This window comes from Juglans microcarpa x Juglans regia, chromosome 6D (assembly GCF_004785595.1).
Source record: "Juglans microcarpa x Juglans regia isolate MS1-56 chromosome 6D, Jm3101_v1.0, whole genome shotgun sequence".
Lineage (NCBI taxonomy): Eukaryota > Viridiplantae > Streptophyta > Magnoliopsida > Fagales > Juglandaceae > Juglans > Juglans microcarpa x Juglans regia.
The window spans coordinates 13,760,197-13,775,504 of record NC_054604.1 but is presented as its reverse complement, the minus strand read 5'-3'; the positions used below and the strand labels follow the sequence as shown (position 1 = coordinate 13,775,504).

At 39.0% G+C, this 15,308-nt stretch overlaps 1 protein-coding gene across 1 annotated transcript; it reads left to right on the top strand.

Annotated features, from left to right (window-relative positions):
* Positions 1-532: 532 nt before the first annotated feature.
* On the top strand, positions 533-13,070 carry LOC121235398 (cytochrome P450 CYP72A219-like). Its single transcript, XM_041131746.1, has 5 exons — positions 533-541; positions 6,760-6,790; positions 11,155-11,372; positions 11,616-12,263; positions 12,515-13,070. The coding sequence occupies exons 1-5, from the start codon at positions 533-535 to the stop codon at positions 12,938-12,940; spliced, it is 1,332 nt and encodes a 443-aa protein (XP_040987680.1). The 3' UTR covers positions 12,941-13,070.
* Positions 13,071-15,308: the final 2,238 nt, after the last annotated feature.

The window sequence follows — 15,308 nt, the reverse complement described above, 5'->3', positions numbered from 1 at the left end:
TTCACTATTTCATATGAAGTTTAAGCTAATAATTTGGGTGAAATTGTTATTAGACTTGTAAATTCATTGTTGAGGTTTACGTTTCTAGACATGAACATGACCCTAGAGTGTATCATGATCGATACTATGTGCGCAAACATGTAGGCCTATAGGATTAGGAGGTATTTCAAGCATCACACTAAAATGATCGAGAAAAATGATTGAGGATTAAAATAGGTATGAAATGGATGGATAAGTGTATAGGTCTTGCTTGAGGTACTAGCAAATTTCGAGGACGAGATTTTTGTAAGGGGGAGGATAAAACACCCAAGCCCAAGCAAGGCCCAAGCCCACCGAGAAAACAAGCCCCCCCTCCCCCGCGGTTGTTTCTTCTTCTTCTTATTATTATTCTTCTTCTTTTTCCCATTTCTTCCCCGACCCTCTGCGCACCCCCCATGACCCCCACTCTCTCTACACATCTCTTGCTCTCTATGATTGCCACTCGCCACTGTGCTAACCCCTTGCCGTCTGTCTAGGTTCATTCTGGGATGCCATGACGCTGGTAAGTTTCTCTCTCTCTCTCTCTCTCTCTCTCTCTCCACCCATTTCCCATCTTTCCTCCGTGATTTTCCGCTAGGCTTTTTGCCCCCACCTCCACCTCAATTTCTAATCGCCAGTACCCCCTTTGCCTGAAAGCTTGTATACCATTCCGCGGGTTCTCTTCGCCCGCGCCTTCCTTGCTTGAGTTTTTTGTGCTACTAGTAAATGTCACCATCCAAGCTTTGTGCCACAACGCTCTGTCTCACAAAGCCCTAATTTGTCCTCAAGATCCATCGGTCTGCCACACCTTGCCTTGCTGGTAAGCCTCTCTCTCTCTCTCTCTCTCTCTCTCTCTCTCTCTCTCTATTTACTCACTCCATCTCTTTGATTAGTTTATTTTGCTCACCATCTCACTATTAGATCCTCCCCTAGACTTTACCGTAGCCTCCGCCACACCCTTCTTGGAGTATGTTGTACCCCATGCAGAGTTCGGCCTATAACGCCTCGTACCCAGATGGGTCGAAGAATTATTACATGTCACTTATAAACCTGTCTTCCAATACATCTAAGATCTCCACAAATTTCATAAACAGTACACAATCCCACATTTTCCAAATAGACACAAAATAAACTCCATAAAGTCATCATTACAATAATAACATAAATCAAGGGGGGTCCACAATCTCCCAATAGTCTCAACATAATAAAATGATAAAACTTCAAATCCTACCAAACTAAAAACATAAATATCTAAACGATATCAGAAATCATTCTTAACAGTTGTACCCTAAGGTACTCAACACACTATCATCAGTTTAGTCAAGCTCACAATTCCTATTCCTGGTTCTCATTTGGGCTCTCCACATCATCTAATAAATATTATGAAGATAATGGATGAATTATCAACAACTCAGTAAACAGATAACATATACCAGTATCCAAACATAAGCATTTATGGAGTACATTATGCAGAGTAAAATATCTTACAAAGTTAGTATGCAGAGCACAACATGTTTTCAAATGTAACATAGCGATGGTTTTAAAAACACTTAAAACCTAGAGTACTTTGGCATAACATAACCTGAGCATCATCATCACATTACATCAAAATAGAGCATCTCACAAAGTAGAGACCATGTTTCACCCCGCGGCAGGGTTGTGCTATTCCTAGTGGCCAAACTGGGCAGAGACAAAAGTGAATCTTTCCCTTATTACTCTCGGAGGCCCGAGTGTGCTCACAGGAAAGACCACATAAACCACTTTATTTCCAAAGTGGGTACACTCAGAGACAGGGAAGTTGGTACCAACTCAAACAGAGCAGAGCAGAGAAGGAGTCAGATACAAAATCAATACACCATGCCAAAGGTTTTCAGATGCCATATCAAAACAAAACAGAGTATTGTAACATATTCAAATCATTCTCACATACTGAGAACAAAAGTCGGAGCATCTTTCTAAATCATTGCACAATTTTTCAAATTTTCAATATCGTTATTTTTTAGATTTCAGAGACAGCATGACAAAATATAGCTCATGTCTATACAATGCATGTCAGAAACATTTTCTCTTTTTTATATTGATTTCATGAGTAATGCAAATAAACAACCGAGGTTATTTTTCCCAAGTTCTCATTTCATAACAAAACATGCAAAATTTTTAGAAAGTCAATCTCAATCTAAACAGTTCGTGTAAAGTCTAGCATAGGAACCCAGCTTACTTGACTCCTGCAGTGTATTATCTATACCTTGAATTCAACCTCTATTAGTCTCGTCACCTTTTAATAAAAAAATATTATACACTAAGTGTTAATGACCAACACCACAACTTCAATCTAAAAAACTGAAACCCATAATTCTGAACCATATTTCAACAAATTAACTCAACTCAAACAACTATATAATAAACTAGGCAGCTCACACTTCAATCCAAAATACCAAATACCAATTTCAATATTGACCTATACACCCACTAAAACCAACGTTAAACTCAAATAATTAATATATCAATCCCACTTCAGTGGCCCCTAACTCCAAGCAACCACCAACAACTCAACCAAAACAGCAGTGATATACCTCCAAGTAATAAAACCTCCACTCCAACAGTCGTATAAAACTTGAATAGTACAAAAATAACCAATACTCAACCCCGAGTATCCATTTATTTCACTGCACGTCTAGCCCAATTAATCCAAACTCCAGACCATTCCAACACAAGGTGTTTTCTTACACAAAAATGCCTAAAAACCCACGGACTACACATTTTGAAATCATATCACAGAAATTCCATTGGAGTGAAAAAAAAATAACTTGAAGTGAATGTGTGTGTGTGCGTGAGAAACAAATAATGGGAATGGCCTACCGGCGATCGATAGTGTCTCCAGTGATGAGCTTCAACGGTTACAAAACTTTGGAGACCCATGAAAACGCAGCACCAAAAATCACAAAGCAAAAATCTACAAGTGATGAGAAAGAGAGGGTCGACTGTGAGGGGTTGTAGTTCAGAGTCTTAAGTGTAAAATGAAAGAGAGAGAGAGAGAGAGATACTTGTAGACAAAAGAACACCATGCGAGAGAGGGGGAGGAGATGAGTTTGTAGAGAGAACTAAAGATTTGAGGAGAAAAAACTAACCACAAGGGAAAAATAAACTACTGTGTAGAGATAATAGGATTAGGGGAGAAGTTTTTGGCAAAACAGAGGAGAGAAAAAGAAATGGGGGAAACCGTCGGAGGGTGGGGAAAGAAAAGAAAGGAGATGACTAACTTGCTAAACGGCGTAGTTTCAGGGGCCTTCAAGCTGGGCTTCATTTGTCTAGGCCACAGGCCTCGTCTTCACACGGCCACCTCTTTATAGTCCATCGTTAGTTGAAAAACTATGTTGTTGTTATGGCCCTTGTTTCAGTCAGAAGGTTGAGGTTTGTTGAATGTTAAGGTTAGGGTGGAACTTGGTAATTTGGGTTGAATTTGAAAATCGGGTTTATGGTGGATTTGTATTGTTTGGCCATTTAGAGTCTGATTTTTGGTTCTGGGTATATTATTGGTTTGGTATTGGTAACAACTTGGTTATGGAAATGTTTCAATGAGATTTGGATGGAATATTGTTGTTGTCTAGAGATGGAAGTAAGTGGGTGACAGTGATGTATTATTGAAATCAATTTGAGTACTTGTGTATCGATGGGCATAAAATCATGTTTGGTTGGTTGGATTTTTATGTCTCAGGATGACAAATGGTGGAGGGTTTGCTTGGAATATCTGTGCAATTTGTCAAAATATTTGAAATCAAAGTCTTTGGTGTAAACATATTTGGTAAGATATGATTAGATGTGTTCTAAATGGGTCAGCTTGTTAAGTAGCAAGAGCTTATGGGATATTTGAACGAACATATTCATAATTGGAATAGTTTCAGCCAGTTATAAGTGAAGTTCACGAAGTTACTTTGTTGGAGTTAACTAGTAACCAGGTTAGAAGAACTGAAACCATGGAGTTATAGTCGTGGAATCACTTAGTTGTGTTGTTTTGTTTTTAGATGTGCCATTGTTTTTAAATGTGCCAGTTTAATTCTATTAATTTATAATTGGTATTAGTTTAGGGAAGATTGATAATTTGTTTGCCACTGTTGTGAGGAAATTTAGAGAAGTTGAAAAGTTAAGGTAAGCGGTGCTCTTATGATAGACTTTGCGTAAACGGACTGAGGTTGATTTATGAAAAAAGTGCACATTTTGCTATGTAAAACTTGAAAACAACATTGATCATTTTTCTACATAACTCACTGTATATAAATAAGGAAAGAAAGATATATTTCTGTCATGATTGGTGTAGACATAAGCATTTTTGGTACTCTGTTTCTTAATTGTATAAAAAGAGCGAATATGAAATCTAAAAATTTTATACATGATGATAAGAATATGATCTGTATCTATAGTGCTTTGTTATGAAATGATATTGCATATGAAAATTCTAAGGCAAAATATTCTATTTTGCTCTGATTTATGGCCGTACAATAGGATATAATAGTGGCTTCTGGCCCCATCAGGAACATAATAGTGGTCTTTGGCTCTACTACTAGACATAATAGTGGCCTCCAGCCCTGCCACGGGACATAATAGTGGCATCTGGTCCTGCTGTAGGATATAATAGTGGCCTTCGGTCCCGCTATAGGATATAATAGTGGTCTTTGTTTTGAATGCATAACCTTGGTGACGAAATGATGATATGTTATGCTTGGTTAATTGCAGATATGCACAACCCTACCACGGGGGTAAACATAGTCTCTACTTCTATTTTTGATGATGTTTCTGTTATGCATGTGCTTATTATTTTATATATATTATTATTATTGTAATGGAAAGATTCTCAAAATACCACTACCATATTTTGAGAATTATATGTTTCTGCATTCTGTAACTGATCCATGTTTACAAACTAGTATATGTTCGCGGCTTACTGAGTTGTTGATACTTCACCCAATTATCTTCATTATTTTTCAGATGATTTGGATGTTTCAATTGAAGATCAAAAATAGAAAGCATGAGCAAGATTAGTTGAGCGTAGTGGAATAAGTGACTAAGGTTACAAGAATCTATAAGGGGATTTTATTCAAGAAAATAATCATTTTTTAGTGTTACTTTGGGATATTGATGTTATTATTGAGACTTTGTGGTGTTTTTAGTTAATTATGCATGAGTAGTTCATTAATGTTCTTGTAGATGAACATATATTTTGGATTGAATCAATGATTTCTATATGTTATTGAAACTTTGGAGTTTATACATGTATTATTGAATGTGATTTTAAGTGATCAGATATAACTCTCCCGCGTCATTATAGGGGAACTAAAAATAAAAAAGTGAGATACTAGATAAATTTTAACTAAAACTTTGCCTAATGCTACTACTCAGACAAGTTGTGGACAAAAAAACACTTGGCAGTTTGCTATTCCTTTAAAGCATTCGTCATTTCGTCTATGCTTGCTATTCCATTAAAGCATTCTTCATTTCTTCTCTGTTTGCTATTCCATTAATGCATTCGTCATTTCTTCTCCGTTTGCTATTCCATTAAAGCATTCATCATTTCTTCTTCGTTCAATAGATAAGACCACGCTAGCTAGCTTCCTATCTTTAAACACAGCAAAGGCCCCCTCGCTCAAGCACTTTCTTCGGTTCCTTTTCCTTTTTCTCTCTCACTTCACTCTCGGTTTTTGTTCATCATGGAAATCTCATTTCCAACGCTTGTGCTCATGTCCATTTTAACGATCGCGGTACTCAGATCAGCATGGAGAGCGTTGAGATGGGTGTGGCTTAAGCCAAAGAAGCTAGAGAGGTGTCTGAGGGAGCAAGGTTTTAGGGGAAACTCCTACCGGATTTCTTTTTGAGACTTGAAGGAGAGCTCTCGGATAATGAATGAAGCGACGTCTAAACCAATGAGCTTCACCAATGATATTGCACCTCGTGTCTTTTCCTTCGACTTTCAAACTCTGACCAATTATGGTATGTATATATCTCTTCTATAATACTCCCAGTAGCCATCTTGCCTTGTGATTCGTTTCCTTCAATTTGGTTTCCCTTGAACGATAGTATTAGAGCATCTGATTATCCTGCACTTGAGCACACCTGCTCAAAACAATCCTCTACTGTCAACGCACTACCAAAACAGAATGGAGAAATAGAATTGCCAGCTCAGGATGGATGAAACGGAATAAAGGAACCTTGTAGAAGCATCTAGAATATATTTCTCTCTCTATAACAGAATTACACTTGAGAAACTGCCTATAAATATTGTACAGCACAGTGTGCTGTTGTATGAAGGAAAGATGTGAGTAGTGAATGATATTATGAAAAGCAAGAGCCCTTTGAGGCATTTCATCAAACGTCTCACTTGCAGTGCTTTTCTCTTCATGGTATCATGAGCTCCATAGGACCCCTGTCCAGTTTATTTTTATTTTTCGTTCTTCCTTTGACCTGTCATCGCTTCGTCCAAATCCACATCTCCTAATCCCTCCATCACAAATTCTGCAGCTCACCTCATTACTATCAAACTCTCAAATGATAATTATTTACTCTGGAAGGCACAAATCCTTCCATTTCTTAAAGGACATCAGCTATACGGATATGTTGATGGCTCCTTACCTATCCCACCTCCCATCATTGCAGATAAACTCAATCCCGCACATACTACATGGAAGCTCCAAGATCAGTTGATTGTTTCGGCTCTCAACTCTTCTCTTTCTGACACTGTTCTAACTCAAGTTCTTGATTGTTCCACCTCTCAAGAAATATGGTCCACCCTCCATAGCCTTTTCTCTGCCCAATCGACTGCCCATATCATGCAAACCCAATACCAGTTGGCTACTTTTAAGAAAGGTTCCGAAACAATCTCAACCTATTTCCATAAAGCCAAAGCTCTAGTCGCTTCTCTTAATGCTGCTGGACATGCTCTCTCTCCTACTGAATTTAGTGTCTATCTCTTAGCTGGTCTTGGGTTGGATTACGAGTCTGTGGTCACTTCTATTACCACTAGACCCGAACCATTGTCCTCATCTCAGGTTTATAGCTTTCTCTTGAACCATGAGTCGAGGCTTGCTCATCAAACACATACTACTCTCTCGGGCACCACACTTTCTGCTAATAGCACTCTGGTTCACCCTCCCTTTCCGTCAGCCCCACCTAACCGAGGCCGTGGTCATGGCTTTCGGCGAGGTCGGGGTGGTCGCAACCCATCGGTTCCTTCTCATAATTTCTTTTCTTCACAGAACACTAATAGACCCACTTGTCAAGTTTGTCATCATGTTGGCCACTCTGCTCTTACTTGCTACCATCGGTTTTCACACACATATCAGGCTCCACCACCTTCCTCTCATTACACAGCTATTCCTACGTCTCCTCCTTATTCCTCTTCTTGGTTTCCAGACTTTGCAACTACTAATCATTTTACGGTAGATTTTTCTAATCTCAATTTAGAATCACTGCCATATCATGGTCCTAAACAAGTCAAAATTGGTGATGGCTCTTCACTGTCTATTCAGAATACTGGCGCTGGTCTCCTTCCAACTCCTTCTGGCAAATTCCTTCTTCAAAAATTATTTCATGTTCCTTCAATTTCTAAGAATTTATTATCTGTATGTCAATTTTGTCTAGATAACTTAGTTTTCTTTGAATTTAATTCTGTTGGTTTCCTTGTGAAGGATTTGCATACCCGGAAGGTACTTCTTCAGGGCCCCGTTAGAAATGGTTTGTACGTGCTTCCAACTGCTGCGGAGGCCATATCACGTTCGACTGTTTCCTCCACCTATCATGCTCTCATTGGTGAACGGACTACTCCTCAAATATGGCATTCCCGTCTTGGTCATCCTTCACCTCGTATAACTTCTCTCACTATTCACCAAAATAATCTCCCAGACACATCCATCACTCACTCTTCCATTTGTAATTCTTGTCTTCAAGCTAAGTCTCATGCACTTCCTCACCCACCATCACCTTCCCGTTCTAGTTTTCCTTTTTAGCTTTTATTTTTAGATGTATGGGGACCAGCGCCTGTGCTATCCTCTCATAGTTTTAGATTTTATTTGTCAGTTGTGGATGATTTTACTAAATACATATGGTACATTCCTTTACATACAAAATCTGATATTTCCACTATTTTCTTAGCTTTTATTAAATATGTAAATAATACTTTTTCTTCTAATATTATTGCTATGCAAACTGATTGGGGTGGTGAATTTCGTCCCTTTCATGGTCTTCTTAAAAATTTTGGAATCTCTCATCGCATTACATGCCCTTATTCTCATACTCCAAATGGTAGTGTTGAGAGGCGTCACCGTCACATTATGGAAACCGGGCTTTCTCTTTTAGCCCAATCTTCTGCACCAACTAAATTTTGGGCTGATGCCTTTCAAATTGCTACTTTTCTTATAAATAGAATGCTCGCTCCAATTTTAAACAATATCTCTCCTTTTCAAGCCTTATTTAAAAATACTCCTGACTACAATTTTTTAAAAATATTTGGCTCGGCTTGTTGGCCTAATCTCCGCCCTTTTAATCGTCATAAAATGGACATGCATTCTCAACTTTGTGTTTTTATTGGTTGCAGTTCAGACCACAAATGATACAACTGTCTTCATCATCCAACAGGTCGTATATACATCTCACGAGATGTAAGGTTTGATGAGACTCAATTTCCTTTTTCCTCTTCGGGTTCATCTACTTCTCTTTCTTCTCCAAGTCCAACTCATTCGTTGGTCTCTATTCCTGTACCTACAAGTCCATTGACTTCTTTAAACATCCAACCCTCTCATTCACGTGACTTACATTCAGCCTTCTCTAACCCGCAGGCCCATTCACCAACTCAAGTCTCATCTCATTCATTGGCCCACTCTTCTTCCTTTTCTCAAGCCCATACGCCCCTCAACACTAAACCAAATTCACAAACCCTAGAATCTCATTCGTCACCTCAGAACAACACTCCTCACTCTGCGCCGTCTTCCCCAAACTCCCACTCTTCTTTACCACAACACATAGATCCTTCTCCTTCTTCTGTACATTCGATGCTCACAAGGTGTAGAACCAATAATTCCTGTCCCAAAATCCGAATGGATGGAACTTTAAAATGGCCTCCACCTAAACCGTCGGCATCCCTCACAGAGTCTTCCACCATTCCCGAAGAGCCCACCTCTTATACAGAGGCTTCGAAATTTATGGTTTGGCATGCCGCCATGGCCAGTGAATTCGAAGCTCTGCTTCAGAATCAAACTTGGGTTTTAGTTCCTCCCAAATCCAACCTCAACGTTCTTGGTTCAAAATGGATTTTTAAAACTAAACGGCATGCTGATGGATCCCTGAAGCGACGTAAGGCTCGCCTTGTTGCAAAAGGGTTCCATCAACAGGCTGGGCTTGACTATTCCGAGACTTTTAGTCCGGTGGTCAAGCCGGTTACTATCCGTCTCTTACTTTCTATTGCAGTCACTCGAAAATGGCCTCTTCATCAACTAGACGTGTAGAATGCCTTCTTGCATGGTGATATGGACGAGGATGTCTTCATGAAGCAACCAACTGGGATTGTGAATCCTGACTTTCCTCATTATCTTCGTAAACTCAAAAAATCAATATATGGTCTGAAACAAGCCCCTAGGGCTTGGTTCTCTAAACTGAGTTCTAAGTTGTTAGATTTAGGTTTTCATGCTTCATCATCTGATTTGTCCTTGTTTATAGTCTCATCCTCTGCTGCTTCAATCTATGTTTTAGTTTACGTAGATGATATTGTTGTCACAGCATCAGATTCATCTTTGATTAATGATTTCAATATTTCTCTGCGTAATACCTTCCCTGTTGATGACCTTGGACAATTGCACTATTTCTTAGGAATTCAGGTCAGTCGCACTGCTAATGGTCTTTTCTTGTCCCAAACTAGATACATTTCTAACTTATTACATTGCACTAACATGCATCAGTCCAAATCTGTGTCTACCCCTATGTCCATCACAACCAAGCTCACTGCGCATGAAGGTTCCTCTTTTGAGGATCCTCAGCTCTATAGGAGTGTGGTTGGAAGTCTTCAATATCTTGCATTCACTAGACCGATATATCGTTTGCTGTCAATAAGGTGTGTCAATACATGCATTGTCCTCGCATTCCACATTGGCAAACTATAAAACGCATCTTGCGTTATCTTCAAGTAACCTCATCTTTTGGCCTTTATTTTTCCTCTACTTCTTCCTTTAAACTTACTGCCTTTTCTGATGCGGATTGGGCTGGATGTCCTGATGATCGTAAATCAACTGGGGGTTTTTGTATATACTTTGGTTCCCATTTAATTTCTTGGGGTTCTAAGAAACAACCAACTATTGAACGTTCCTCTATGGAGTCTGAATATAAATATGTGGCTAATACTACCTGTGAACTCTTATGGTTGCAATCTTTATTGAAAGAACTAGGAATTTTTATTTCTGACATGCCAAATTTATTATGTGATAATCTTGGTGCCACTTACTTGTCTGTTAATCCTGTTACGCACTTACGTATCAAACATGTTGATCTGGATTACCACTTTGTACGAGATCATGTTGCTGCCAAACAACTCGCTATCAACTTTGTTTCAAGCAAAAGATCAAATTGTGGATATTCTCACAAAACCGCTTTCCTCAGCTAGATTTTCTTTTCTACATTCAAGCCTCACTATTGTACCTGTGCCGCTTGAATCGCGGGAGGATATTAGAGCATTTGATTATCCTGCACCTGAGCACACCTGCTCAAAACAATCCTCTGCTGTCAACGCACTACCAAAACAGAATGGAGAAACAGAATTGCCACCTCAGGATGGATGAAACGGAATAAAGGAACCTTGTAGAAGCATCTAGAATATATTTCTCTCTCTGTAACATAATTACACTTGAGAAACTGCATATAAATATTGTACAGCACAGTGTGCTCTTGTATGAAGGAAATACGTGAGTAGTGAATGATATTATGAAAAGCAAGAGCCCTTTGAGGCATTTCATCAAACGTCTCACTTGCAGTGCTTTTCTCTTCAGATAGAATCCACAGATTTTGACACATGTAGATGGGTATGTAAGTGTTTATTAATTTGATAACTGATATTAGATTTGCTTCTCAACTGTCATATATATAATAGCAAGCACAAATATGTAGGAAAGAACTCCTTTATATGGATTGGTCTGACACCAAGGGTGAGTGTTACGGACACTGAACAAGTAAAAGATATCTTCTCCAAGCACACCACCTTTCAAAAGCCGCAAGGAAATCCTCTTACCAAGTTACTAGTAACCGGTCTTGCCTGTTATGAAACTGAGAAATGGGCTAAACACCGAAAGATTATCAATCCAGCATTCCATCTAGAGAAATTGAAGGTTAGTTAATTCTTTCCATTTGTTTTATTCCATTAACACTCAATATATAGAGACATTGAAGTGATTTTTTGCAATTTCTATTAGTAGTTTCTAACAATGTATCCTCCATGTTGATCGGTTGTTGATCTATTGGTTAGTTGGAGTGTGAGAGGGCAATTAATGCCTGAAATTTTTCCTTGTTTAGCTTTGTCTTCTTGGAAACCCACCTATAAATTCCATTACTTTTTGTGTTGTTTGCTTCAGAGTTTTTTACCAGCAATTCATCAGAGTTGCAACGACATGATTTGCAAATGGGTAAGTTCCATTACCAAAGAAGGGTCCATTGAGTTAGATGTATGGCCCTATCTCCAAAATCTCGCAAGTGATGTGATTTCGAGGACGGCCTTCGGAAGTAGCTATGAAGAAGGGAGACTGATTTTCGAACTCCAAAGAGAGCAAGCAGAGCTTACGATGAAATCCGTACAGACTGTCATTTGTTTATATGAATGGCTTGAATGCAGGTATCTACCAACTAAGATGAACAGGAGGATGAAAGAAATTGACAGTAAAATACGAGCATCACTCAAAGACCTTATCAACAAAAGAGAGAAGGAAACAAAAGCAGGTGAGGCCAGAAATGATGACTTACTGGGCATACTTATAGAATCCAACATCAAAGAAATACAAGAGCATGGGAACGACAAGAACATCGGAATGAATCTTAAAGACGTAATAGAGGAATGTAAGTTGTTTTATTTTGCTGGGCAAGGAACCACCTCTGTCTTGCTCGTTTGGACAATGGTTATGCTGAGTAAGTATCCATATTGGCAAGCACGTGCAAGAGAAGAGGTTTTAGAAGTTTTTGGCAAAGATAACAAACCAGACTTCGAGGGGTTAAACCACTTAAAAGTTGTAAGTAGTTCTTATTTATTTCACAAATGAGAAATTTTAACCATAAGTCTCACATTCCTGCATACCACTTAAAAAATAAGCGATTTTACTCTTTTATTCTCATATTTTTAAGTGGATAGAAAATATTAGGATAAAAAAATAAAATTACATGTTTTTAAGTAACGTGCAAAGTGTGAGATTTCTGTGTAGCACAACTCTTCACAAATAACTTGCGATTGAGTTCTTACAATCATAAATATTCAATGCCACAGGTTACCATGATACTTTACGAGGTTCTAAGACTATACCCACCTGTAGTTGTTCTAAATCGAACAACTCATGAGGTTACGAAACTTGGAACATTGTCCTTACCAGCTGGAGTTCAAATCTCCTTGCCGACAATCCTCATCCATCACGATCATGAACTTTGGGGAGATGATGCAGACGAGTTCAAACCAGAGAGATTCTCTGATGGAGTCTTAAAAGCTACAAAAGGCAAACTATCAATTTTCCCATTTGGATGGGGTCCTAGGATATGCATTGGACAAAACTTTGCTATGATTGAAGCTAAAGTAGCCCTCTCAATGGTTCTACAACGCTTCTCTTTTGAGCTTTCACCATCCTATGCTCATGCGCCTTTTAATATTATTACCCTTCAACCACAATATGGCGCTCACATCATTCTACGAAATCTGTAGAATAGAAATCTGTGTGTGGTTAACATGTTAAGATGATTTTGTTATCATATTGAAGCTCATGTCAGCTAAATTTATTACTAATAATTACAATATGATATAAAAGAAATCAATCAACCTTGAGTTATTCAAATGTGAAAAGACAAGCAATTCGATCGGTTTTACTTTTGTTGCTATACAATTTGAGTTGAGTATAGATTGTTGTGGGGCAGGGTAATACAATGTGTAGACAATTTTTACTCCATTGCCTTGTCAAGGTTGTGGATATCTCACCCTCACGTCTCGTTTGGTTATGCAGTTCAGATGAAATGGGATGAGATAAGATGTTTTGTTAAAAATTAAATATAATATTATTATAATATTATTTTATTTTGAAATTTATAAAAGTTGAAATATTTATTATACTTTGTGTGAGAGTTTGGAAAAGTTAAAATGATTATATGAGATGAGATAATTTGATTTGGTGTAACCAAACTAGCTCTAAACTAGTATAGCTGTGAATGCAAAATTTAGGCTGATGTATTTCCGAAGTTTTCTAGTTTTGCAAAAGTATATAAAAATAGTTTATGTTTTAATGTTATGATGTTCAATGTTTTGATAGAATTAATGCACACACGTTAGAACAACACCTACTACTAGAAGTGACGTTAAGCATATGAAATTAAGATATGTGTTATGGACGTGTTTCACCGCCACCACCTCACGATCACTTGCAACCAAAGTGTAGAGAGCGCGGGGTCCGAGGGATCGCATCCGATACCTAAGTTAGTAATTTGAGGATAACAATAATAATAACAATAATTACATCCCTTTACTTACTTGAGTTTTTCCTTTATATAGAGCTCCATGAGTTATCTTTGTTCCCTCATCGGATAGTGATTATCCTTTATTTGAATTCAAATTTACAGATGAGAATTCATCTCTTAGCAAATTTGAATAATAACCTCCTTTATCTTTTGCCATCGACTAGATAACTATCCCATCGAGATTAGCTTATCCAGTCGTTATTGGCCATGTGATGGGTTCCCTTTGTGCTGGGCTGGACCTCTCGGTCAAGATATGGGTTTTAGTCGTTTGATAAGGGCCCAGGTCCATCTTAGGGGCTAACTGGTCCGGATATCCTCTCCAGTTACCTAACGCAGTCCCATTGCGCATGGTGTGATGGGACTTGATTACTAGGTGTTGTTTCTTTCTTTGAGGTGTGTCAGTACGCCGTTTTGTTTCCTCTACCCGGGCACGTCAACCGTCACTTTACTTCAACTCCGATTTATTACCCATTTTCCCTCTTCTTTTGGTCCTCTGTCACATTTCTTGCCTTCTTCTTCTTTTCTTGAGTTCTTGAATTTCTCTTCTCTGGGTTCTTGCCTCTGGCGTTTCATGTGATTTCCTTCAACCTTCCATGGTTTCCTCTTCTTCCAAGGGTAAGAAGTGGTTTCTACTTTGGACTCTTCTCCACCCCGCGACTCCCCTCCCCGAATTGTTGTTGCTCCGCCGGCTTCTGTTTTTGCGGGTTCTCGTTGGTCCTCCGTTGTCACTTCACGTGAGTTGGAGAATGCCTGGAATAACTTCAGCATCCTTGATTCTGTTGAGTTGAAAGCTCCAACTCCCAACCAGAAACCTATCGACACCAAATGTATGGGTGTCTATGTTGCCATTTATCTTGCTATGTTTACCATGGGCTTCGATTGCCTTTTGTGCACCTCGTTCGCGACGTGTTAGATGTCTTAGGGCTTGCTCCGACTCAGTTGGTGCTCAATGCTTGGAGAATCTGGATGGCCTGCTGCGTTTTGTGGTGACGAGTACTGGAACCCATGGGCGATGAATCCCTAGACCTAACAGCCCCCGAATTTTTGTCCCTTCATCGATTTAGGCGTCTGGAGGGGAATCTCTACAGTTTTAGAGCCCATCGAGCCTTGGTTGATTTAGAGCATAAGTACTCTCATGTGAAGGAATAGACCAAAAAAAAATTTCTTATTGTTAGCTCTGGCTTGAAATTTCTCGTCGATGAAGTTTCTAATCGGGAATTTTGTATTAAGGCATGTTGGTCTCCTGTCCCGATGGAGATGACTATGAAGTGATTCTTTCCCCTCGTGAGGAGGCCCGTGTTAGGCTAGTGGAGTCCTAGGCTCAAGCTCACCCCAAACTGTGCCTCTCAGATGCGCCTTTAACCCCTAATAACATTGAGAGGTTCGTGATGGTTCCCACTCGGGCCCATAATTTAGGGCGTGAGTTTTTGGGGGTTTTGCTAATGTTTCCTCTTCGGCTATCAACCCGAGAGGTTCCTCCAGCTCCCACCCGATAGCTAGAGGTCATCAATGCCTTTGTTCAACAGCTTCGCATTGTTTTTGCGCCGGTATTTTTATGTTCTCCT